Source organism: Mauremys reevesii, linkage group 9 (genome assembly GCF_016161935.1).
Source record: "Mauremys reevesii isolate NIE-2019 linkage group 9, ASM1616193v1, whole genome shotgun sequence".
Taxonomy (NCBI): domain Eukaryota; kingdom Metazoa; phylum Chordata; order Testudines; family Geoemydidae; genus Mauremys; species Mauremys reevesii.
Genome location: NC_052631.1, coordinates 86,071,157 through 86,098,499, shown reverse-complemented (window position 1 = coordinate 86,098,499; position 27,343 = coordinate 86,071,157). Strand labels below are relative to the sequence as shown.

Below are 27,343 nucleotides of genomic sequence, written 5' to 3'. Positions count from 1 at the left end.
TATAATGTTGCTCCCTACTGTGTGGTCAACAGAGAGACAGGATAAAAGACCTACAACTGCTGTCTGCTGAGAGAGTGCTCCTTTAGCTCAAGTGATAGAGATCTTTGCTTTTGGTGTTGAAACCCCAGAGTTTCAGCCTCCGCTGATCCCAGATATAATATGCCAGGATTGTCACTCTGTCAGTGTCACTTTGAAACCTAGAATGTCTGAGTCGGTGTGAAGCAATGGAAATAGCAGCAAGCATGGCTGAGAGCTCTTTTTGTTTAGAGTATCACCAGGCTCAGTCATCACATTTGAGGTGTGCCACCTGGGCAGAATGATTGACCAAGTTACCACACTTGTGCAACAGCATGGCTTTTAGCTACTACAGTAAAAGCTGTGTTATCCGGCACTTTACAATTCAGAAAGCTCTATAAACTGGCATTTCTGATCTTCATTGAAAGTCTGATTTATAGCCTGGTTGGTGCGGGGCCGGAAGGCTCCCTACCTGACTACGCGTGGCTCCCCAGAAGCAGTGACATGTCCTGGCTGCTCCTAGGCGGAGGCATGGCAGCTCTGCGCACTGCCCCTCCCCCGCTCTGTGCGCTGGCTCTTTAAGGTTTTGGGTTTTTTTAAATGTCTTGGGATAAATTTTAAAATGTGTCTAACTGCTGTGCTCAAGAACTCTCTTCTGTCTGTGTCACTTTGTATAACATGTCAAGATTGCTGGGGTAAAATACGATAAAAGGCAACGGAGCTAGTTTTTAGTATTTTAATGTTTCCCTTGTGCAATGTGAGTATCTTTGCAGTACAGACAATAGGTTAATGCAGCCACTAAACCCATTTTGAAAAGCTTAATTCAAAGCAGAATCTGCCTAATCCTTCATGGGTATTTGTGTGAGAGTGTGTGTCCTACAGGGGCTATATGCTATGCAACTGATATGCGGGAATATATCTAAGAAGTATGCTCCTTTTTTCGCCTCTGCACACAAAGCATCAGTTATTGGACTATTCCTATGCAGGCGTTGGATTAACTTGCTCATTAAGCTAATGGAGTGAAATGATTTGCTTTTTGAATGCAAGAAATCCTGATTTGGTTTTGAGGTCTCTTGGTAAGTAAATGTCTTGAGGCCCTTTCAGTTAAATTTAATTGATACCTTTTTTGTACTTTGAAACCACAAACATTCTGTCTGCTGACTAGGATGAGATTTTTAATGCTTCAAACAGTAACTGGGACAGTTTCACTTGATCGAATGAATGAAGCAAATAACTTGGGTGAGTGAATAATCCAATGTATGTTACCCTGTTAAAAACCTGCATTGGAATCCAAATATTCACTGTATCAATAGCTGTCTGGTTAAACTTTCAGACTCTAATGCTACAGTTCACAGTATTGTGTTACTTAACCTTCCCACTGTTGCTGTTGCTTGGACATGGTCTGGTAGTAATTAAATTGAACATCTGCCAAGTGCATATACCAGGCATGTCCTGCAGCACTGGAGAGAGGTATGTTTGCTGAATATACCTGATATTTCACTTTGAGTTCTTGCATAGAGTAATTTGATATTTGGAGTACTAGCCTGGCAACGGAATAATTCATTGAAACCTCCTTTTAACCAAATATAAGATATTTTATACTGATGCTCTCTATTCACAAGGGCAAAGTAATGAAGCTGAATTGTTTTTCAGTCCAAATTATATCTAGAACTTTCTTGACTAGTTTGGTGATTGTGTGTGTTGCACCAGAAGGCAATAGGCGATAAAATACGATTCTTCTTTCCACTAGTGGTATTAATCACTTTGTATCCTGGTTAAGATTTGCTGATGCAAAATATTTGATTAATTGGATTTGAATTCCAGCACCAAGGGATGACGACTTTAGAACTAGTAGATGTCATCCTCTCATACCTAGTTTTTATTCATAGATTGGAACAGAGAGAAAACAATCTTTCCTGCTTTTTTCAACTCCCAATTGTTTTTTATTAATAGACTGAACTGAATTAATTCTCAGAATAAACTGAGATGAAAATATTGTTACTACACCTGCAGAATAGGCTACTTCTGTCAAAAGCTGGTTTAGAGCCTCAGATCCTAGGTGACTTGTCACTGACTTCTGTTGTCAGATGTCACCGGTGTGGTGCTCTGCTCTGTTCAATGTTGATAAGTTGGCTGTGTGCGTGTGTATGTTCTCCCTGTGTGCTGTCCCAACTCTGTGCAGATAGCTGGCACAGCAGATCTCGAGCAAACCGCCCAATGACCACAGACTCCGATAAGGTACGAAGGCACCCGGCCAGCTTTATTGCCAAATGAAACAGTCTCTAGCTCCCCAGATCGGATGTCTACAGTTCTGCTAGTACGTATGTGCTCCCTGACAATGGACCAGCTCAGTCAGTGGCGGGATTCTCCACTGCCCCCTAGGCCAGACAAAGGCATCCACTCAGGGATCCATTCTTATACATGGGTACAAACAAGTTTCACGTCACTCCTGACGTATCGAGGTACAACCCCTCTGCGTATTGGGGTGCTGCCTCTCTCCTACTACATGTTGGTTCGAACAAACAAGTCTATCCATCGTATTATCCTTCTGACCCTGTCTTTTAGGATGGGTCAGCCTGTTCCTCATTATTTCTGTGGAATGTGTTTGTCCCGGACAGTTCTTGTGCCATCCTGGTCCATGTTTATCCTGTTAGTGCTTGATACCCTTTAGATATGTGTATACATCTAATTAGCAACCTTCTTCTTGCCAACTTTTGGCAGCAGGACCTGCCTCTGGCTCACAGCTTAACTTTGCTTTATGTTAACGAAGTCTTGACCATTCCTTTGGTTCAGGTCTCATACCAGGCCTCTGATAACAAGGGTTTATGTTTCAGGGCCTCATCTTACTACAACTTCCACCAGTTGAGTAATTTGACTTTCTTTAAAACTTGGCAGAAAATACGTTCTACTTAATGTCACATTTTTATTTAATTTAAATCATATTAATATATTATAAGAAGGCTAGGCCTTAACATAGGTTTTCAATTTAAAATTTAATTTTAAATTACATTAATTTGATTTTCTTTATTAAAAAAAACCTATTGTTAATTTAAACTAAAAAATCCAATTTTTTTTTTGCTTTTAAAAATAATCATTTTTTCCCCACCTTGCCCGCTGTTCCATTATCATTGCATTATCCCTGGTCTCAGGAAATGTATATCCATTTACTGCTGCAGTTCATACCAGTGCTTTGGAAAGACAGTGGTCACTTTTAGACATGTCCGTGCCTTAGGTAACTAACTTCAGTATTTGCCACCGCTTCCCTCAGTTCCCATTGGCCGGGAATGGTGAACTGCGGCCACTGGGTGCTGTGAGCGGCCAGACCTTCGGACGCTCAGGTAAACAAAGCGTCTTGCGGCCCGCCAGGGGGTTACCCTGAACGAGCCACGAACCAGGTTTGGGAACCCCTGACTTAGCACAACAGGGCCTTGCTGCTGATTGGAGCCCTGGCAGCTTTCACAGTAGAAATATAGTTTGCTCTTGTACAGCAACAGTATTTGAGGAGCTCTTGTAATGGGGAGCACTAGAGATGGACTGGACATCAGACTTGAGCACTTTGCATTTGGGGAAATGAAGTTTTAGATGTCACTCTTGCTGCTCAGATCTGTCTGCAGGTGGCGTGGAATCTTTAGCTTGCTAATGCTTTTAAACCCTTTCCCGGTACAAAGGCCTGCTGTAGCTGGAACAGTCCATCCAGTCGGAAGCTATATGTGACATGTGGGAGAAGGAGAGAAATGTTGAGGAAGTTAATTTTAAAAAAATCATACCAATAACCAGCTTTTTTTTGTTTAATGTTTCAGATTTTTCTCCTCGCCTGTCCCCCATGTCGTGGTGCAATGGTTCTGTTCAGGTAACATCTGTTCTCTCTCTTACTGCTTTCCTATCTATTTGCATAATGTATTTAGGTTGTAATGCTTTATGACCTCAGCCATGTTTTAAAATTATATATCTGGGTTGTGTGTGTGATGTACTGTAGCCTGGAGCTGGCTGGAATGAAAAGTAGAAGACTGTCTGTCTGAAAGTGTACATGACTTAAATCAGGGCTTGTTGCCATGCTTAAACTTGTTTCCATATTTTGAGGGTGTTTGATCTCTCTAACAGTAGGCAATGGCTCAGCAAACTCAATGATGGATGCAGGTGTTCTTGCACTGATTAGATTCTGGACTTGTGTAATCTATATCGCATCACTTATGCCCTTTGATTATCTCCCCCTACCATTTTTTAAAATATGTTAATTCCTCTACGTCATTCTGCTGGCTCTATAGGATTAACACATCATTCTAAATGCCATAAAGATAGAGTTAAACATTAAATAGCTGCACCAAAATTCTTACCAGTTGCTCAAACAGATTGACAAATATTTAAAGCTTTATTTCTTTTTTTTTTAAATATTTAAAGCTTTATTTTTTTCTAAAAAAACCCATGACTTACTGGTGCTAATTTGAAAAGTGATAATAGTACCTGAGGCAGTTTTTGCCGTTGCACTCAGTTTCCAATAAGGAACTCAGTGTGACCCAGTGGATGTAGAGCTCTGGACTGGGCTTTGAGAGACCTATGTTCTAGTCCCAGCTTTGCCTCTGGTTTGATGAGTAACGTGGGAATGTCACTTCAGTTCAGTTCACTGTGCCTAAGTTTCCCTATCTGTAAAGTAATGTAAATTACCTCCATTTGTGAAGTGCTTTGAGATCTGTGGATCAAAAGCACCGTATGTGAGCTATGGATTGTTGTTGTTGTTGTTACTTAAGATGGAAGCAGTAAGTTACCGAAATGCAAGACAATGACATTCTCGCGATGATTAACATCACCAAATTTAAATCCCAATAAGTATTGATCTCAAAGTCCAGGTGTGCAGAGTCCTGCCCCTATAAAATTCCTTCTTTTTTTTCAGAGGGGGGCCCTTTGTAATTTTTTATGTATTAAAGGAGTTCACCGTTCATTGGAACTCACCCTGCAGGGCAAGAGGAATTTGAAAGGGCTGGGATTCTGTGGGTGTGTCTACACTGCAATTAAAAACCGGTGACTGGTCCATGTCAGCTGACTCAGGCTTGTGGGGCTATTTAAATACACAGTGTAGACATCCACGTTTGGGCTGGAGCCTGGCCTCTAAGACCCTGCGAGATGGGAGGATCCCAGAGCTTGGACTGCAGCTTGAGTCTGAACATCTACACTGCAATTAAACAGTCCTGCATCCTGAGCCTCATGAACCTGAGTCAGCTGCTACAGGCCAGCCACAGGTATCTAATTGCAGTGTAGACATAACTTATAGCAGTTGAAAGGCAATGAACCCGATTCGTTGTTGCTCCATGCAGCCAGCCTAATGAAGCCACAAAGATACTGTAAGGTATCCCTGGGAATTTCACAGGGGAGTCTACAGCAGGCATAGAGTTGCTGTGGGATTTCACACCTCCTTCTGAGGGAGGGAGCATGTTCAGAGCTGTATCTTACTGAGGCAGCGGCCCATCTGTTCTGTGGGCAGCTGGGTGCAAATTAGAGAAGCCGACAGGCTATGCTATCCTGTGCTAGGGGCCACATCAACATCTGGCAGCTCCAGCATAGGAAAAGTGAAAAGTCACTTTTGCTCCTCTCCTTCTCCGCCATTAGGGCCAAGCTCAGCTAGGACTGTGGGATTAATTTGGCTTCATGTTTTCTCTAGCATTGTATTTTTCAAAGTACAGATGGAGAGTGATGTAATGCCCATATGTCATAAACAGATAGTTAAGGGTTAAGGTCTCTTTTACCTGTAAAGGGTTAACAAGCTCAGTAACCTGACGGACACCTGACCCAGAGGACCAATCAAGGGAGAAGATAATTTCAAATCTGTGTGGAGGGAAGTCTTTGTCTGTGTTGTTTGTTGGGTCTTTGTTCTCTCTTTGGATCTAAGAGGGGTCAGACGTATATCCAGGCTCTCCAAGTTTCCTGAAGTATTCTCTTCTATTCAGTATAGTGAGTATTAGAAAGGCGGATTAGTCTTCTAATTAATTTCTGTATTTGCAAATGTGTGTTTGCTGGAACCCTATTTTATTTTATTTTTTGGTTGCTGTATTTGTCCTGATGCTAGCTCTCTAGTTTCATAAGTTATACCCTGTAACCTTTCCATCCTGGTGTTACAGAGATAGTGTACTTTCTTTCTTTCTTTCTTTTAATAAAATCCTTTTCTTTTTAGAACCTGATTGATTTCTTCCCTTGTTTGGATTTTCAGGGGAAGGGGAGGGGAGAAAAGTGAATCCCTCTTTGTTTTGATTCAAGGAGTTTGAATCAAGGTGATCTCTCCCAATGACTAGGGGAGGGTGGAGGAGGTGGGGGAATGGTTTATTTCCCTTTGTGTTAAGATCCAAGGAAGTTGGGATCTATGTTCCCCAGGGAAAGTTTGGGGGAACAGGGAGTGTGCTAGATACTGGAATTTCTAGCTGGTGGCAGCTTTACCAGATCTAAACTAGGATTTAAGTTTAGAGGAGCCTATGCAGGTCCCCATCTTGTGAACGCTAAAGTTCAAAGTGGGGAATAAACCTATGACACCATACTCTCAACTAACTGTTTTTATTGGGGGAAGGCAGAGGAGGGGAGGAGAGTAATGGGAGGAATTATTTTTGCCTATTTTCTTCACTCAGTGGAATAATTTAACTCTTTGAAGGAAATCAGCGCCACTGCCATAGATAATGTCTCTTCAGAGGCTTTCTGATTTGTGCTGATTTTCTATTGCTACATGAAGAGAAAAATAAAACTTTCTCTTACCAGTGTCCGTAAAACGGTTACAAGCCTATTTTGAGTCTAATCTGGTGTGAGGCTACGTTATAAACTCATGGAGCACGGCTTGGATATACATAAGGAGCTTTTAAGTATTTCTGTTGGTTAACAATAATACTTAGCATTAGTGGTGTACAGTGCCTCCCACTGGAGGATCTCAAAGGACTACCAGCATTCATCTGAGCCAGGCTTGGCAAATATTCTCAAAGCTCTTTACAGAGCTGGGTAAATAACTTTCTCTTCATTTCACAGATGGGGAGACTGTGGCACAAGAGAGGCTAAGTGACTTACCGACGGTGGCATGGAGAGTTGGTGGTGGAACCAAGCTTTCAAAATGAAGTGGTAGTTCTTAGTCATCCTCCTTACATGGGACGTTCCAGCACAATAGTGGGATAGTGGAAAGAGTTAATAAAGTGATTTTTCTGCCCCAACTAGTAATCTTTTCTGTTTCTCAGCACCCAGTACTTTAGTATTGCTAATTATTGTGCAAGTGCCTGCACAAAAAATGCTCACCGTGAGAGTCATTGGACACTGTACTTTCAATAAATGGGAATAGGCTTTCTAAATGCCATATTGACTCTAAGGGAATCTTGTATGTGGATAACTTGCAGCAAATTCAAAAACAAAATGCAGTCAAGAGAAGGAGGTGAACGCTGTATGGATTCTATTGTGTGGTCTTGGGTGTACTATATTAGGCAAAAGCTACAGCCTCTTGTTTCAGATATGCGAAATACATGTCCTCTGCCAACAATCAGCTCTATAACTGACGCCTGAGATTCTGTTTCCTCTTGCAATCTCCATCTTGATGTGTCCTGACCGCAGTAAAACCCTGCCTCCTGAGAGAGAGGAAAAATTAGAATTTTAATTTCACAGGTTGTGTGTCAGTTTGGAAGAAGTGGGGACTCTGAAAATTAAGTGGTACGAGCAGAAGGAATTTTTAAAAGAGGAATGTGGGTGGTCTACTCTTTGGAGGGCTGTCTGTGCTCTAATGTCCAGATGTCAGGCTGCTTTATTGAATTTAGGATTATCTTTTAATATTATAATAGAATCTGCTTACACTTGTGCATGGACTGTCTCTTTTCCTTTTGGCATATGAACATGTAGACTTTCTTAAGGGGACACTGGCTTTGGCTCTTGGATTGCTGAATACAGTGCAAAGTCTCATTTAAAAAAACCTTTTGATTTCCTCCAGTTTCAATCAAAACTGTTTTTTCTTTTTTAAAAATGAAAACCACCCTTTTTCCTGGGTCTGGTAATAGCTGTTCCTGCACCCTGATGTGCCTGGTATGGTGTGGTTTTTGAAATCACAGTAACTGATTTATGGAGCGCTTTGCAAAGACATTTTTATTTTAATTGAACATTGTCCCTACGGAGTCCAAAGGGAAAGAATATGTGCAATTAGATTATCCCTTACAATATGTCACTCGAGAGAACCTATAGTGATAAATTACAGTTTCTATGTTCTTTAGTCAAGGTTATTAGAACTGTTAGCATGAATCCTTGTGAAATTTCCATATTCGTTTGATTGATAAAATAGCATGTCTTTGAACCCTTGCTATATAAGCCTAAATACTGCAGTTTGTACTCCTTGACTTCAACAGGAGTTCTGCCTGAGTAAGGATGGCAGGATATTGCCTGCAGAGATAAAAGGTAAAGTGTTTATAATAAAGCGACTGGATATGTTAAAAGTGGACAGACCAAATAGCCCAGATAGGATTTTAAATGAGTTTGTCCAGGGGACTGTGTGACTTGAGATTTGTAAGGGGATACAAATCCTTGTACTCCATGGTCATTGTTTCTGCTCCAGCTCAGTTTGGGTAGGGACTGTAAAACCTCACTTTCTGACGGCTGTGCTGGCCTGTGTGAAATGAAGTCTAAGTTTTCTTAGTCCAGTTGAAGTATTTTGAAATGTAAGAACAAGAAGTTATTGCATTTCCATGTGGCTCATTAGTGCATTAATTGACTACAGCCTCAATCTCCGCAGTACCTATATAAAACAATTGGCTGAGAACTCTTAGATGCTTTTAGCCAATGTGATAATGAGCAGAAACTCCAGCCTGTGCGTGGCAGCCCACCTTAGAGTAAAAATATAGTACCGCTTCCAGATGGCTGAAATTTTGTTTTGGTTTCCAATGATACATACGTTCCTGCTATTGAAGCCACAGATGTGAGCTCAAAAATGATCCTACCTTTTGGTCATTCACCACCATGTCAGCTCTAGCTTGTATGGATGTCCTTATTTGAGAATCCAGGATTCTTCTTGTAATGAGATTTTAGCATTAGCATTTTCAGCAATGAGGCTTGCGGGCTTATCTCCTCTGCCCCTTCTTGCTCACAGGTCGAGATAAGCTTGTTGGTGTGAATGTTTGTCCTGTTCCTGAAATTTAATTATGTATGTTACAGTAGCATTAGAGTTGCTAACCATAACTGGGCCCACACTGCGGTAGACATATAGTGTAAACACAGTAAAGGACGGCCACTGTCCCCAAAAGCTTACTATCTAAATAGCCAGGGCATGAGGGGTGATTGTGGTGAAGTGACCTGGCTCTGCCAATGGTGCCTCAAGAGTATAATCAGGTCTCGTGAGTCCCATTCCAATGCCCTGTGCATCCAAAGAACTTTCTCATAAATTTTAGGTCAATATATCTTTCTATTTAGTAACTTAACTGTTTGCTCAGAGGGAGAATGGCAAGAAATGGGCCAGGCAAGTAATGGCTTAGGAAAGAACGCTAACAGATAAAGTTTGACTAAAACATCAACCGAGGAGCAAACCACAGAAATTAGATTCTCTTTCATGTGCTGGTTATAGCATCAGACTTATTCCATCTTGTGTCTTGTCTGTTGTACTCTAAAGCAGTGGCTCTCAAACTTTTGTACTGGTGACCCCTTTCACGTACCAAGCCTCTGAGTGCGACCCCCCGCCCTTATAAATGAAAAACACTTTTAAATATATTTAACACCGTTATAAATGCTGGAGGCAAAGCGGAGTTTGGGGTGGAGGCTGGCAGTGCGCGACCCCCCCCTCCATGTAATAACCTTGCGACCCCCTCAGGGGTCCTGACCCCCAGTTTGAGAACTTCTTCTCTAAAGTATGTTTTCAATTTTTTGAAGCAGTCAGTGTCTTTTCTGGGGCAGTGTGTTTTAATATACAAGTGTTAGAGCCTGAAATCCCTTCCGCAAGTATCTAGAATGATACAAACAGGTGTTCCAGATATTGTACCAATTACTCCTTGTAGGTTAAAAGGACTGAAATTTAGGCTCTTTCTACCCTATTAGTGGCTGGCTTGCTATCATAGGTACTTAAATGACCCCTTATCATGATATCGGACAGTTTTTAATGCATTTATCCTCACAACAATCCTGTGAGGAACTTTTATTTATTTCCAATTTACAGAGGGGACCTGAGGCACAGAGAGACTAAGTGACTTGCCCAGAAAATCCATGGACGGAGCAGGGAATTGAACCCAGGATTCACGATTCCCAGGCTAACACCCTAACTACTAGTTCGTCTTTCCCTGCGTAGCTCATAACGGACACTGTGTTTTAAAGTGCTTAAACTTTCTTCTGTATTTGCTGGACAGGGATTATGTCTCATTTTTGTTGTGTTTTAATACATGCTAAATAAGATAACTGTAAATTTTAGTGTAGATGCTAGAAGCCAGTGGTTAAACATGACAAGGAACAGACACATACCCTGGCACAAAGTTTGTGTAGTGTCTACTCTAGAATTTAGTCATGTTAATTAACAAGTGTTAAAACACAACTAAAAATTAAAGTGTAGATATATCATGTATGTCTGCGCTGCATTTTAAAACCCGTGGCAGCGAGTCTGGGTCTACAGACTCAGGCTTGCAGGACTCATGCTATGGCACAAAAAACAGCAGTGTAAACACTGCAGCTCAGGCTCTGAAGACCAGGGATGGGGGTGGGCTCATGCACAGGGGTGAACTAATCTCTAAATGTGGAATCAGGGAGGAATTTTCCCCCGTGGTTCATTGACAGGATCTCTCTTGTAGTTGAACAAGGACCCTTTGCCTGGATTAGGTGGGCTTCTCTTACTTGGTGATCACTTCTGCAGTTTCCCACAACAGGCACTGGTGGACCTTCTATCCTTCCCATTTCTCTTTGTTAGCCAAGTTGCAGGGTTCCTAGTCTCATTTCTCCTGCTTCCTGTTCCTTCTCACCAAGTGCACCATTGCCCAAGAGTCCTGGAATCCAGCCTGGGCAGCTACAGTGCTCTGCTTCACTTCAGACCTGTGGTTCCTATTGTTGTCTTTGAAGAAGTTTTGGGTGAGGAGAAAATAAACACAGACTCTGCATTCATTCTAGAGGTGGTTTGTCAGGTGGGCTTGAATTCAGTTGTAATTAAAACAGTCTAAAGATGTAGTGAATTTGTAAGCAAACATAAGTGACTTTCCAAAGATTTATTGGTGCCTGGTTTTAACTTTATATTTCTGCAGGACAGTCATCCCTTGATACTTAACTTTTGTTTCCATGCATAGGAATGTCAGATTGCCTCTTTTTAAATTTTGGATTGAGCTGGCATCCTGCATGACCGAGGAGAGCACACTGTGCTTTCAGTCAGCATTCATATTCTCTTGAGTTTTAGTTGGATATACAAGAGGACTGTTGAGGACTAACCCTGGATGAACTGAGATTTTTGAGAGAACAGAACTATGTACTCCTTTTGTGAGTGAAATGCATACTAAGCTCAAGGATCTGCTCATTTCTGTGTCACAATACAATTTTACAGCAATGCATGCTTAGATTCAGAGGAATGCGTTGGCTGTGTTAGCCTTTTTGCCACTAGCTTGTCCATTTCAGCATGTTAATATCATGATTACCAGGTAGGAATGAGTTGTTAGGCTTGACTCCCCTTGCAGCTCACATCCTGCAGGGTTCAGGATGCACAAACAGTTGAACTGCTGGTGTAGCTCCTTGGTTTTTGTCTTGGGATTGGAGAACAGGGAAAAATAACTTGCAAATAAAATGTTCCCCAAATGATGGGGAAAATGTATTTCACAAATACCATTCAACCCTTTGTAGAGTGGAACAGCAGAGATTACTCCTGTGAATAATTATTTTGGGAAGGGGAGAATGCAATCATTCGTAACTAGTGTTACTCTGAACAGATTCTTTGGCCAGCTCTGCTCATCATATGGAGCTTTATATGCACTGTATCTCTTCTGTAATGCAGACTTAAACAGGACTGATTGCACTTATTATGTGAGATGAGATGGTAGTTTAAGGTGAGATCAGTTATAGGAAATACAGCATGTTAATTGCAATAGTGTTTTCCCTATATGTCCCCTTCTCAAGATTTGCCTTGTTGGCTTGAATGCAGAATGCATGAATCTTTCTTATATTTTAAACGTAGACACCACTCATAAAAACAGTGCTGCTGCTTAACTTTTTGAAGCCTTAATTTGACATCATGCATTTTTTATTGTTGAGTAGGAATAAAGGCATTAAGTGAAATACCTATTTTAAGCCCCCAAATAAAAACCCTCCAGCAGCCCCTGGCATGACCATATTACAGACCAGCAGTCCAAACCACTTAGGAATCCAAAGCTCATTATAGAAAGCATTCTTACTATAGGAAATTATTTAAATGTTTATTTATTAAGGAGGTTTTATCCGGTTTACGACAGTTAACAGTGGGTTTTAGCCCACGAAAGCTTATGCCTAGATAAATTTAGTCTCTGAGGTGCCACAAGGACTCCTAATGGCTTTATGCAAATTCAAGCCAGCAGAGCTTTTGCTACGTTATGGAAAATCATTCTACAGTACATAAAATATTTTGAAAGTACACATTTGATACTTAATTTTCAGGCCGTGAAAATAACATTGCCCCTCTTTCTTCTAAGGTTACAGATGCATATGTTAAATGGGGCCCTCTTGGCATTGCTGTTTCCTGTGGTTAATACACGCCTGGTGAGTAAACCATGCCTTGTTTTCTCCTCTGACTTTTTATTCTGTAGTCCTGGAGTTTACTTTTATGTCTTTTTTCTAAAATGCTGTTTCCCTGGGAAGAGGTTTGACCTTTGCAACAAGGTCAAAGCAATATGGAGATTTCTTGAGCATCTCTTAAGCAGTTACCAAACTATGCAGATATGGCAGAGCACCCAACCTCCCAAATGCAATGGAAAGTTTGACCTTTTATAGTTCCTCACTGCTTGTAAATTGATGATCACAGAAAGCTCCTTTAATCCCATAGCTTTGTTTGAACAAGGATTTCCTCCCTGCAAAGCCAGTTGTGTGCACACCATTTGCATAATGAATTTGTGTGTACTACAGTTGTATTCATAGCTTTGTATTTTGCCAAGTTATCTGAGATGTTGAGAAAGTGCCGGCCTGAGAGAGTCTCTCACAGAATGGATGGAAATTGGTCCTGTTCCTGAGAGATCTTGCTGAAACACACAAATAGCATGTTTAAGTGGTTTGTTTTTCAAAGAATTGGAACGCAGAACTTGCCATATTCACTCAGATAATGGGTCTATCAAGTTGGATGTCCTGTCTTAAGCAGTGGCTAATGTCTTACTGCACTTGGAACCTTGTGGCAAAGCTGCCTGTTGTAAATAGGGATTCTTTCCTGATTGCTGCCACAAACAGCTGTCCCTCTAAATCACTCCACATTTTTGTTCTTAAATGTTTGTTTTTAATTGAATTTGTTTAAGAGAGCTGCATTGTATTGTTCTAACATGGATAGCAGGCTCTATATGCAGTTATTGAGTATGCCTCAAACTACAAAAACTTGTTGCACTAGCATTGTTCTACAGACATACACCCAAAGAGAGGAATTCACATTGAAGGGGAAAACAAATATGAACTGAAACAAAATCCACCAAATTGAGACAGGTAATATCTCCCTGAACTGTGACGTGGAGGGGTAGGATACAACATGACGAGTTAAAGATTTGAGGCCTGATACTACACTCCCTTACACTTAGGTCATCTTGTCTTTACTAGAAAAAATGTGTATTCTTAACTTGACACAAAATCCTAGTGAAGGCAGGATAGTCTGTACTTTGCACACAAATTAGCAGATGAAGTTAAGGCCTTGGCTCTCCTTTATTCTTCATCTGAACGTACTAACAGATGTGAGAATGCAAACTGTCTTGTCTTTGCTAGGCTTTTACCTCATGTTTATTAACTCAACTTAGCAAAATTGAGCTAACCCACATTTTTTTTTCCAGTGAGAGTAGAGCCCTAGTGTCATCTCCATGGCACCTATTCTGATTCAGGAATGTTCTGTGCTCACTCTACACAGGTGTCAATGATCATTCAAGGTGCAAGGCCATGCAGAATCAGGTCCAGAGTGCCCACCTGGAATTTCTTCTCTCTGAAATTACTTGCTTGTGTGGGTTCATATCAAACACTAACATCACATATCAGAGGGGTAGCCGTGTTAGTCTGGATCTGTAAAAGCAGCAGAGTCCTGTGGCACCTTACAGACTAACAGATGTATTGGAGCATAAGCTTTCATGGGTGAATCCGACAAAGTGGGTATTCACCCATGAAAGCTCATGCTCTAGTACGTCTGTTAGTCTGTAAGGTGCCACAGGACTCTTTGCTGCACTAACATCACAGGGAATTAATGTGATGGCATTCGCAATGTCAGCCAGATGGAAGCAAACTGTTTTATTCAGGCAATCAGTTCCATCCTGGTCTTTCAACCAAGGGAAGGGTTCATAGCTTTCAAAAGATACTTCACAGTGCAGAAGGCGGCCCAGAAAGGGCTTTCAAGATGCTGTGAGGGCTAGACATAAATGGCTATATTTTCAGCTTGAGGCATGGACACGCATTTGGGCATGCCTAATCTCTGATGTGCATGAACATGTGGCCAGCTAGGCCTGTTACGCTTGTAAATGCATAGAATGGGCATGTAACAGAGTATTTATATGCATAAATCAGGCATAGCAGTTGTATGCACCCTGTGTCTTGATCCAGAGTTTTCAAATCTGGCACAAACTTAGATGCTCAGAAGGAAGTGATAGCTTAATTTATTGGGGTCTGGAATAATAATAATAAATTAATTTATTTTCCAACTCTGAACAGTTTGTAAATGGTATTGAGGGTCAATGGTAAGACAGACTGACTCGCTGACTCTGAGCCTCATTAAAAATGCCAGTAGATTTAAGAGACATCTATATTCTTGTGCATATAGTATGTACATACAGTGCTTGTTCACTGAAATACCCTTCAAGGGCACTGAGATTATGGAGTGTAGGTAAATTTCATTCTGTTTAATGACTGATTTTCCATGTTGATGGAAAATATGGTACTAGGTTACAGAAATTTTGTAATAGTTGCACTTATAATAGGTATCATTTATCAGGTATGTGTGTGGGGGAGAGCTCTTAAATTTATTTGCTTAATGAAATAATCCTGTAACTCACCAGCTGACTAATCTATGAAGGGGATAATGATATTCATTAGCAAGATTACTGTGTGCTTCAGCTGAGTGAAGTTGAGGTGGTAAGTATCATCATAAAGCCAGATACTGGTTGTTCATTTGCAAATCCTGACAGTCTTACTAGCATTGATCTGCATAAAATCAAATTAGTCTCATTTGTATTGAATTTTATTAATCCTCCTACATGGTTTTGGTCGATCACTTTGGTATCTAGAACATGTGGAGGTCCATCAACCTAGGCATATAAGCATTTTTTCTAAAAATCCAAAACATTTTATTGAGAGACCATAGCATTTCCAGAACAAGTGTATTAACAGCATTCACCTGCAGGATTACACTTTATAAATAAACATGAAAAATAGTTTCTTGTGGTATTTAAGGTAGAAAAATGTAAGGTTAAAGATGAAAAATCAGTGTTCCCCCCCCTTTAATGCTGTGAGTCCCTCTCTGTAATTTAGTATGAGGCTCTGCCATAATTGATATAAAACCCAAAAGACCAACTACCCCCAGATGTGAAGAAGGTACAATGGAGGGCAAATAGAATGATTTTGAGTGAGAGGAACTCTGAGAGTTCTTTGGAAAGATGAGCCACTGAACTTACTTTCTGAATGGAATAAATAGATTATATTCGTGTTTCTCAACTGATGGATTGTGAGCCTTTGAAAATGTTGTTACAACCTAAAGCAAAGAAAATCTTGTTCCTTCTCCTTGCACGCTCTTATCCTTCCAGGCAAAATATTCTGTCTACTCCTTGAAACATGCACACATATATTCTATAGGTTTATCATTATCACCGATCCATTTATTATTCTTATTTTTATAGTAAATATAAGGGGTTATGAAACTTTTTGACTTTGACTAAGTGGTCACCAACCTGAAGAGGCTGAGAATCACAGGATTAGGTGATGCAAAATCAGATTGAGTCACTGTTAAGTGTAAGAAAAAATGAGGGATGAGTATAAGAGAAGTAAGCAGCTGAGGAACACTAATGCTGAACTGCTTTGCATATAACTATGCGCATTAATTTCTACAGTGGAGCTGTTCTGCTTGAAGCTGGCAATTGGGGTTTGCCAAATAAATGTAATGGGATTACTCATGTGCTTAAATATAGAAGTGTGCTTATTTTACCGATTCAGAGATCATAGTTAACATGAGCATCTAGGACAGTGTAAAGTGTTTCTGAAGTTAAGGTTTCTGTCTTGAAATGAATAATGTTAAATATATTTTTTTAGAGCAGGATTGTTTAAAGATGCTGCATATGATGCTGCTGCTGCTAAAAGAATAATTTTAAATTTAAATGCTGGATTTGACACACTCAGTTTGAAATTCATCCCTATGTAGAGTGCCGGAAAATGGCCTAAACACCACTTAAATCTCACTTAAGCCTTCAAAATAAGAGTTTTACCTGAGTAAGAAGATCTGCACATTTAAATCCTGGTATTGTCAGCGTGGAGCAGATCCCCTTTGAGACCCAGTAATTCCAGAATATAGACCATGGCGCATAGGCCAAGCAATGCATGAGCAATTGAAAATTTGACAAATAGTCATAGCTTCTGGGCATTAGCCTGTAAACTACTGTGGTAGTAACTTTTAACTATATTCTGTGTGGTTTTTTTCTGTGCTACTGAGCAAAACTCTTATTGCCATCTGATAAATGTTTTTGTGTTGTCCTGCAGGAGGGGTCCTGCACCTTCTAAATTGTTTGTGTCTACTTTTTGAAATAGAACAAGAAGTTCATAACGATGAATTATTTTCAAGGTGTAGAGCAGCAAAAGGTTGAGTGGTGATGATAATTTAAATGGGAGCTAATTGGGAAAACTGAGGAGGGAAATACTGGCAAAATTTTTCATTTCTATGTTGCGTCAAAATTTTGTGTGATTTTGAAATTTTGCAGCTGGCTGACACATAGTTATTTAATAAGTCCTCAGAAAACTGATTAAGTAGAATGCATAGTGTGGGTATTTGCTTGAGTTGTTAGTTGTATGTTCCCTCTCCTATTCATCCCCTACCCCTTCTCTCCTTGATTCTTTTATTTCAAAGGTACCAGGGATCTAGCTTCTAGTAACAGAAGATGGCTCTCCCTCCTGCACTAAGACCTGGGCTTTGCTCAGGGGCTCCCATATGTGTGGGGAGAGGAATGTGGAGCAGCAGCAGAATCATTTCACACCAGTTAGTGGTGGTGTTTTCATCGGAGTCCTCATTGTTAAAATCTTTTATGTTTTGAGTCTTTAGTTCTGTAATAAAGATTCTCTGTAAATGTGTCCACGTTCTGCCATCTCTTTCTGCTCCCCTCCATCCCATGATGTCTCAGATGTATTCTGAGCAGCCTGTTAGAGTTGTGAAATGTTTCACTCCTGTTAAACAGCTGTTTTTTAAAATGCTCTTGCTTATGACTCCTGGTGTAAATAATAGGTGTTATGGTGATAATTATAATAGCTGCTAACACACAACACCATAGATTATGAAAATTTAATTACTGTTCATGATAGCTTGTGAGGCATTAATTGCTGCATATGGACTCCACTATCAGTATAAGCATGTCTTTTAGCTCTGGATGTTTGTGCTCATTACAGGCTGAATACACTGAATTTCTTCAGGATTTGTGTCTTTCTTTCTAATCGGGATAACTACCTATACCAAATCCTACAGTGGAGCAGTTCTGCATGCAGCTGGCAATTATAATGTTTGATAAGTAAGAAATATGTCTGCTGCTAAAGAGAAAAATAATCAAATGTACATTTAAATCTATAAATATGTGCTTAAATGTGCGAAGGCTGGACTAGACTGCTATCCGTAATTTAGATCTAAATACAACCTATGATTTCAAGTAGAATTTACACTCAATTTATTTGGTGCTACTGAGTTCACTGGGGCCAAGATTTCATCCCTTGTTTAGAAGTTACCAGTGCAGTGTCAGGAACCTCTTAGTGGGTGAGAACCAGGGAGTGAAATTGACCAGTCTCATCCTACATGAGTAAAGTATCAACATAGTGAAAACTAAAAATGAAATTCTCTGGTTTTGGTGGTGTGTCAGTAATGTGGGTAGAGAGGCTTTAAAATGTGACCCATTCTGAAGTGTAAAAAATCTGCCTACTCACAATTTTCCACCTAAAAAGACAATAGTTCCAAGTTGAGGGGTGTTAGCAGGTGTTACTAAGTCATACTGGCATACTCAGGGTAGAATCCAGTTTGATACAACGTATGTTGTAGCTGATCTGTCCAAATGGAGTTAAATCTGCATCATTGCTTGTCTGTTCTTCCATTTGTTCTTAGTTCTGTGCAGTTGCATTGTAACATGGAATCATGAGAAATTGAATTCCTGCAAGGATTTTCTAACACCAAGAGTAAGTTAATATAAAATGTGTTGTTCCTACAAGAAATTTTTTTAAAAAGTGCCCCAGTGTTGAACAGCTGCTACAAATTTAGACATAGACACCTCCTAATTGAAAAACTTGCAAGATTAGATACTTGGTACCAGACTCTTCTAATCTAAGGTTCACCTCACTTTCAGTGTATTGGTGGATAGTGGGGATACATATTACTTGTTTGGGGGCACTGGAGATTCTCCAAGGAATATTCAGATGCTTTCAACTTCACGTGAAATTCTGCGACTAATTATGTTTGGAGGATCCCAAGACCTTTTGTCCTGTATCATGTACCTTTGAAGTAAGCCTAAAACACATTTATGGTTTAGCACAGGAGTCAGCAACCTATGGCACGCGTGCCAAAGACGGCACGCGAGCCAATTTTTAATGGCACACCGGAGCCTGTCCGGACTCCAGCATGCCATTAAAAATCCTGCCCAGCCTCGCCCGCTCTCCTCTGCCCTCTGCTCCCCCCGCGGGAGCAGAAGCGTAGCCGTGCGCACGGGGTGGGCAAATGGCCCCACTCTCCCGGCACGGCAAGCCGCGGGGTCCGCGCTCCGGGGCCGGAGCGCCGGCCGAGTGCAGCAAGCTGCCGGCCCCTCCCCTGGAGCCCTGCCGCCGCGTGCAGCGCTCTGGGGGGTTGGGGCAGCGCGCTCCCGCGGGGCAGCGTTTGGCTCCGCGGGGAGGCAGACACGCTCCCTGCTCAACTGGAGCTCTGCCGCCGCCGTGCGCAGCGCTCGGGGGGTCAGGGCTGTGCTCTCCGGCTGGGTAGCGTGTCTGGCTCTGCGTGGAGCCTCAAGGTAAAGGGCCCAGGGCTGGGGGGGTTGGATAAGGGGTGGGGGAAGTCAAGGGACAGGGATCAGGGTGGGTTGGATGGGGAGGTGGGGCCCAGGGGTTAGGGGCGAGTTTCTGGCGGGGGCTGTCAGGGTGCAGCCGGGGTTGGTTGGGGCATGGGAGTCCTGGGGTTTGTGAGGGGGCAGGGGGTGGATAGGGGTCAGGGCAGTCAGGGGACCAGGAGCAAGGAGGCTCCTGGGGGGGACAGTTAGGGTGGAGGGTCTCTGGAGGGGGTGGTCAGGGGACAAGGAGCTAGAGGGTTGTATGAGTTGGGAGTTCTGGGGGTCCTGTCAGGAGGTAGGGGTGTGGAGAGGGGTTGGCGCAGGCAGGGAGTCGGGGGGGGGTTGGATGGGTCGGGAGTTTTGGGGGTCCTGTCAGGGGCGGGGAGTGGTTGGATAGGCATGGGAGTCCCGGGGGTCTGGCTGGGGACTGGGGTGTGGATAAGGGTCGGGGCAGTCGGGACAGGTAGGGGATAGGGTCCAGTCCGAGGACAAGGAACAGGGAGGCTTAGATAGGAGGTGGGGTCCTGAGGGGCAGTTGGGGGCAGGGGTCCCAGGACGGGGTAGTCAGGGGACAAGGAGCAGCGGGGTTCGGAGTTCTTAGGGGGGCAATCACCCAGCCCTCTCTCCTGAGCCCTGCCCCCCACACATACACCACACCCTCTGCCCTGAGCCCTGCACACCCCTCAGGCCCCTGTCCTGAGCCCTGTACCTCCCTCATACACACCCAGCCCTCTGCTTGACTCCTTCATCCCCCCCACTCCAGCCCTAGCCCTGACACTGGCACCCCCACCCATACCCAGGCCCCCCTCTGCCCTGACACCTACACCCCCCCACATACCCAGCCTCCAGCCCTCTGCCCCCAGCCCTCTGGGTCTCGGCCCCGCACAGCCTGCTGCTGGTCTTGGGTTCTGGCTGACGGACCCTTGCCAGCCGGGGTCCCAGCCACAGGCCTCGCTCAGCCCGCTGCCGGCCTAGGTGAACAGAAACCCAGACCAGCAGTGGGCTGAGCGGGCCGGCAGCGTAAGATCAACGTTTTAATTTCATTTTAAATGAAGCTTCTTAAACATTTTGAAAACCTTGTTTATTTTACAATACAACACTAGTTTAGTTATATCATGTATAGACTTAGAGAGAGAGACCTTCTAAAAAACATTAAAATGTATTACCGGCACCCGAAACCATAAATTAGATTGAATAAATGAAGACTCGGCACACCGCTTCTGAAATGTTGCCGACCCCTGGTTTAGCATCTTGCACGGTGTAGCGCTGGTCTCTATTTTTTATCCTTCTCTGGTGTAGGACTATATGGGTGCTGTTTTGCGGGTCTGCTACAGTGGCCCAAATTCTCTGCTGATCTAAAAGAAGGCAGCACCGTAAATTTAAATGGCATTTCACTCATTTACACTAGCAGAGAATTTGGATCATTGACCTAAAGGTACTCAAGAAGTTCCCTTCAAGTTTAATAGAATTACAATAAATTAGAATTCACACAAAGACTTTGTCCCTTTTTTGTCTCCTATGTGACCCTTTCTTGAAAGAATTTGACTGTTGGGAATGGAGTTTGATTCAGGTGTTGCTTAGACATATGTGCTACGTGGTGTATATGTGGTCGTCCTGTGACCAGGTGGACTTCCTCCCTCCACTACAAATTTGTTCTCCTGTTTTTCATTTTTGCCATCTGGTTAGCAAAACAACTCCCCAGCTTAACTGAATCTCTTGCCCGCAATCCCAGCTGCCTGTTCAACTCACTCATCAAACCTTCCCCTCTTTTGGCCTCCATTTCTCTGCACAGGAGTGTGCCAATTTCTTACAAAATATGATATAACCATTTCCCTTCCCATCCTACAACTTTCACCTCCTCCTTCCTTGTCACACTTGCAGAATTTTCCTATCTACTCTACGCTTGCCTGAGCGACCCCATCTTATCTCCTGATCTCCCTTGCGCCCACCCTCATCCTTTTCCTTATTCTTCTTAACCTCAATTTCATCTGGAACTTTCCCCTCACAATACAATCATGCTTTAGTAGCGCCCATCTTAACAGAAAAAACCCAACCCTCCCCCCAACCTCACTTGCCTCTCCAACTACCACAGCATCTCCCTTCTACCTTTCCTCTCTAAGCTCATTGAATGTCTGCAATTGTCTGGATTTTCTCTCCACCAGCTCCATCCTTAGAATCTGGCGTGCCCCTTTCATTCCAGTGCAGTCTCCTTTGCCAAAGTCTCAAATGAATTCGTCCTAGCGACCTAGCCAAAGATCAGAACCAGAACTCCAGTCTCATCCTCCTTGACTTTTCAGCCACCTTTGACACCATCAAGCATGTTCTTCTACTTGAAATCTTGTCCTCCCTTGGTTTCCGTGACTCTTCTCTGTTGGTTCTCCTCCTACCACTCTAATCACATTAGAGCAGAGGTGGGCAAACTACGGCCTGGGAGCTGCATCCGGCCCTCCAGATGTTCTCCCTGCTGGAGAGCGGGGTCCGGGGCTTGCCCTGCTCCAGCCGGGGAGTGGGGTCGGGAGCTTGCCCCACTCTGCGCGGCTCCTGGAAGCAGCGGCATGTCCCCCCTCCTGCTCCTACACATAGGGGCAGCCAGGGGGCTCCACATGTTGCCCCCGCCCCAAGCGCTGCCCCCATAGCTCCCATTGGCCAGGAACTGTGGCCAATGGGAGCTGCAGGAGCGGCACCTGTGGACGGGGCAGCGCCTCTGCGTAGGAGCTAGATGGGGGACATGCTGCTGCTTCTGGGAGCTGCTTGAGGTAAGCGCTGCCCGGCGCATGCCTGACCTCCTCCCCAGCCCCGATCCCCCTCCTGCCCTCGAACCCCTCGGTCCCAGCCCAGAGCCCCCTTCTGCACCCCTAACCCCTCATCCCCAGCCTCATCCCAGAGCTTGCTCATCCAGCTAGAGCCCTCACCCCCTCCTGCACTCCAACCCCCAATTTTATGAGCATTCATGGCCCGCCAGACAATTTCCATACCCAGATGTGGCCCTTGGGCCAAAAAGTTTGCCCACCCCTGCTCTAGAGGATCCTCATCATCACCTGTCCAGCTTTATGTGGGTTCCATGGGGCTTTCTCCTTGGTCCACATCCTCTGCAGGTTATTGCTAGGTAGTCTCATCACAAACACAAATTCAACTGCAGTTCTGCTCTGTGCTGATTACTCATAGCTTTAACTCTCTACTCCAGACTTCTCTGTGTGTCCAAGCTAAAATATTTGCCTGTTCCTCCGACATCTCTTCATGGATATCTAGCTGTCAGCTCAAGTTTAACATGGCTAAAACGGAACCCTTAATCCCCCACCACCTTTCTTGATCACTCTGGACAACACACTATCCTGCCAGTTTCTCAGGCCCATAAAATGGGCATCATCTTTGACCTGGACCCCTTAGGTCCTCACATCCAGGCTATGTTTAAATCTTAGATTCTTTCTGCATAACATCTCTAAGGCAAGGCCTTTCCTATCCATCCATATAGTTAAATCTCTCATCCAGGCTCTCACCTCATTTCCGTAATGTCCTTCTCTCTGGCCTTGACAAATGCAGTCTTACCTCACTCGTGTCCTTTCAGAGAATGTAGCTGAAAATACCATTTTGCTAGCCAGTAGCTATGACCATGGCACCCCCCCCCCCTTTGACTCCCTCTGCTCCTCCTCCTCTATCGCATCAAACATAAACTACTTGTCCTCACTTTTAAGGGCCCTAACAGCCTATTCCCACCCTACCTATATCTCTCATTCACTGTTGAAATGTTGACTTTTGCCTCTAATCAGTCCCTGGTGCCACCTTCCATTGGCCATTTTTGTTAAATTTTCAAACAAGCAGTGCTTTCTCCCATGCTGCCCTTCGCACTTGTGAGGAACTCCATCTAAATATCTGCAAAGCCACTTCCTTGTTCTCCTTAAAACTCTCCTTTGCTATGATGCCTGTAGGAAAAACTTGAGTTAGGCCATGGGTGTGCTGAGAACACTGTTTATCATGTTGACTAATATTGTTTCCTTGTACTCCCTATCTGTCTGTATTTAGTCTTACAAACAGAGCATACAATCTAAGTGTATAGCACCCAGTACATTAGGTTCCTAGGCACAAGTGGTTCCTAGGCACTATGACAATATAAATAATTAATGATATACAGCTGTGAAATGTATCAGACATCTCATAGGCAACAGATGTTTAATGCTGAGCTAAAGTCCTCTTTTGAACAGCCTGCTAATTTATCAGCAATTTCAGCAGCCTGCCCAGCCAGACATGGGATGCAGCAGAAAATGACAGGTGTACTACAGTGCTGTGTCCACTCCAGGGTACTGACAACAGCAAGTGGTAAACCATGTGGGGTGAAAGATAAATATTATTCTACAGACTAGTGAGTGTGTGCCAAGGAGTTAGCAGCGGATGGCAGGATTCAAGATGACAATATCCCGTAATGTTTTATATATTCAGGCTACTGCTTGAATGGCTCAGTTGGTGAATTTTCTATTTTAAGAATTAGCAGTATTGCACTGGAGGTGGGAAAGGAAATGTAAATAATTTGGGAACATATAAGAACATAAGAATGGCCATGCTGGGTCAGACCAAAGGTCCATTTAGCCCAGTATCCTGACTTCGACAGTGGCCAATGCCAGGTGCCCCAGAGGGAATGGACAACATGTAATCATCATGTGATCCGTTCCCTGTCACCCATTCCCAGCTTCTGGCAAACAGAGGCTAGGGACACCATCCCTGCCTATCCTGGCTAATAGCCATTGATGGACCTATTCTCCATGAACTTATCGAGTTCTTCTTTGAACCCTGTTATACTCTTGGCCTTCACAACATCCTCTGGCAAGGAGTTCCACAGGTTGACTCTGCGTTGTGTGAAAAAATACTTCCTTTTGTTTGTTTTAAACCTACTGCCTATTAGTTTCATTTGTTGACCCCTAGTTCTTGTGTTATAGCTATGGACATAATGTATGCAGCATGATACATAAGAGCTAGAGACTGGGAATCTAGAGATGTGTTCTATTGTAGTTTTTGCCACTGATCTGTTGCGTGAGAATTGGCCAGCTTAGTTTGTATTGCAGAGAATTGGCTGTTGGGTGACTAAACTAAGGATGGCTATTCCAGTGAGGGCTGGGTATTAGATAACCGGGCCCTCAAATTTAAGGTAATCTCTCCCTTCCTTAAATGTAACTTTTTTTTTTCCCCAGAGGAAAAAGACCATCCTAGAAAAAACTTCTTTTTACTAATATATGCGAGAGTGTGTGCTTTTTTTTTCTTTTCTTTTTTTGTTAAGGAATATATCAGTCTGTAAATGTTCTCTCTCAAAAAAAAAAATCTGCTAAATACATCCTACAAAGGGTGAGAAAGACACAGCACCTCTGATATTGCACTTTTTTTTTTTTTTTTTTTTTTGCACAAAGCTAAAGTTACTAAATGAACCAATGGCACTCTTCTTCCAAATGTAATCTGTTTAAAGTTCTGAGCTTCCCTTTATGCCCACAATAGTCTGTTTGGATACCAATTTAATGAATGACATTTAAGCTACACAAAAAGCATTCAAAGGCATTGTAAGTATTTCTGTGAGAGGTATATTGTAGTTTAATCCTAAACCAGCAAATGAACAAACATTCTTCTGAAAAGGAAATTTTTATGGATCTCTGGATCAGTGTCAGATCTTTGTGGTATTTCTGTCAGAACTCTTCCTTAAAATAAAATCCCAGTATTTTCATAGCTATGCCGATTTGTCTGGCTACTGCTAATGGAAATAGTAAAGAGTTGAGATGTTCGTTGACGTTCCAATTGAAAGCTTTCTCAATTGGTAAATGCTAACCTTTCAGTGACTCTATTCAGTAAAAATTTCTGACTGCAATGGGTACCTAGGATGATGATGTGAAAAAGTACAACTTTAACTATCAGGTCTGTTTCTGCAAGTGAATTAAAACAAACAAACATACGTTTACCTACCTTGGCAGATAACCTCTCCACATGGTATATAATTGCCAACACTGACTAGCCTTGGTAAAAGACGTATCAATTTATGTTGTTTCTTTACTAGCTAAATATTCCTGTGAGCATTTGTAACGCTATTTACTGAGCATGTGCAGCCGGAAGTCAGTCTCATAATGCATCAAAATATTTGTTGGACAGAGACAAAACAGTTGAGTTTTTCTTCAAAGTGAATGTTCATCAGAACACTTGTTTTCTTTCCAGGAAGTAGGGGATACTTTTGTTCTTATTTAAGATATGATTCATTCTCTAAGACAGTGGTCTCCAAACTTTTTTGATTGCGCACCCCTATCAGTGTAAAATTTTTGAGCACACACCCCCTGCCGCCCCAAACACGCAAAAAAAAAAAAAAAAAAAAGGGAGGGGGCACTCAGACTCCTGCCCGAACTGCTGAAGCAAAAAAAAGGGCGCTCGGACTCTTGCCTGAACTGCTGAAGCGCCGCTCCTCCTGCTGCGCAGCCCAAAGGATTCTCTTGCGCACCCCACTTTGGAGACCACTGCTCTAAGATATTAACATTCCTTGCTTATTTTAAACAATCTGTAAGAAAGTAAGGTGAATTAAAAGATCTGTGTGATGGGGAGAGAAGGAAGGAAATGAAGGAAATTCACAGACTTTCATGTACCAATGTGTGGTCTCAGCAGGGTGAGAGAAGAAATATGAGAGCCCAAGATGCTTTGTGTTTTATGACAGTGGCTCTGAACCTTTCCGGGCTACTATATCCCTTTTAGGAGTCTGATTTGTCTTGTGTACCCCCAAGTTTTACCTCACTTAAAAACTACTTGCTTACAAAATCAGACATAAAAATACAATAGTCTCACAGCACACTATTACTGAACATTTGCTTATGTTGTCGTATTTACCATAGAATTATAAAATACATCAATTGGCATATAAATATTGTACTTACATTTCAGTGTATAGTGTAGTCTATAGAGCAGTATCAACAAGTCATTGTCTGTATGACATTTCAGTTTGTACTGACTTCACTAGTGCTTTTTATTGTGCATTTAGTGCCTGTTGTAAAACTAGCAAATTACTAGATGAATTGATGTACCCCTCAGAAGATCTGTGTCCCCCAGGGGTATGTGTACCCCTGGTTGAGAACCGCTGTTCTATGATATGGGAAAAAAAGGGCACAGGTTAGTCCTTGATCGTGTAAGCCACTCCACAGTTACAGATGTATGGAACTCTGTTTGTTAGTAGGGTGCCAGATGGGTGCAGAGGTTCACCTACGCAGATCAGTTTGCAGTATTGCAGCCATAGTGAGTAGACTCCAGTGTAGCTGTCACAAAGACTGAAAGTACTTGGGCAGTAATTGGTTTTGCGTGACCCTTCGTATTGCATTAACAAGACTAGAGAAAATCTCTCTGCTGGGTTTAAAGCTTTATGTTTTGTCAGCTGGTGTCCTGAAAATGTTGTTGTGGATGAAATTAAAAATAGGACAAGTCTGGAGGTGGTGGGTTCGCTGTCTTTGCTGAGCCTGCTGGGATGGATGGCGCAGTTATGGCACTCCCAGAAGCTATTGTACTGTTTGGATCCAGAGATGTGTGCATTTTAAATATGTAACAGAGTCAAACTTGGATCAGTATTTACTGTGAAGCTGTCCATGGGACCACAATTATATTTGCCATATTATGAGTGTCCTAGATTTTCTATTTAGTTGACCTTTATTTAGTGAGGTATGAACTACTTTTGTATTCTAAAGGATTTGTCCAAAACATCATAATATTGTAGAGGTGTTTTTGTGGTTTTTTTTAGTGATGCCTCAAGGGGAAAAAACACTTATTCTGCAGATTGAAGGACAATTTACTGCATTTACCATCTCGGGCTCTGTCCCATAAACACTTAAGCACATGCTGAACTTTTTCCCATGTGAAATGACTCACATAGGCAAAGTTAAGTATGTGGTTAAGTGTTGTTGCATTTGTCATAGAATATCAGAGTTGGAAGGGACCTCAGGAGGTCATCTAGTCCAACCCCCTGCTCA

General features: G+C 42.6%; 1 protein-coding gene across 7 annotated transcripts in view; it reads left to right on the top strand.

Moving 5' to 3' along the window:
• Positions 1–27,343, top strand: part of TMEM164 (transmembrane protein 164) — a 92,764-nt gene that overhangs the window by 48,275 nt on the left and 17,146 nt on the right. For 6 of the 7 annotated variants that reach the window (XM_039488515.1, XM_039488517.1, XM_039488521.1 and 3 more), the window contains 2 exons: positions 3,816–3,865; positions 12,627–12,693. The exons of the other annotated variant lie outside the window; for it this stretch is intronic. In XM_039488515.1, coding sequence (XP_039344449.1) covers positions 3,816–3,865; positions 12,627–12,693 — 117 coding nt within the window. The remainder of the gene's footprint in view (positions 1–3,815; positions 3,866–12,626; positions 12,694–27,343) is intronic. 7 annotated transcript variants of the gene reach the window in all.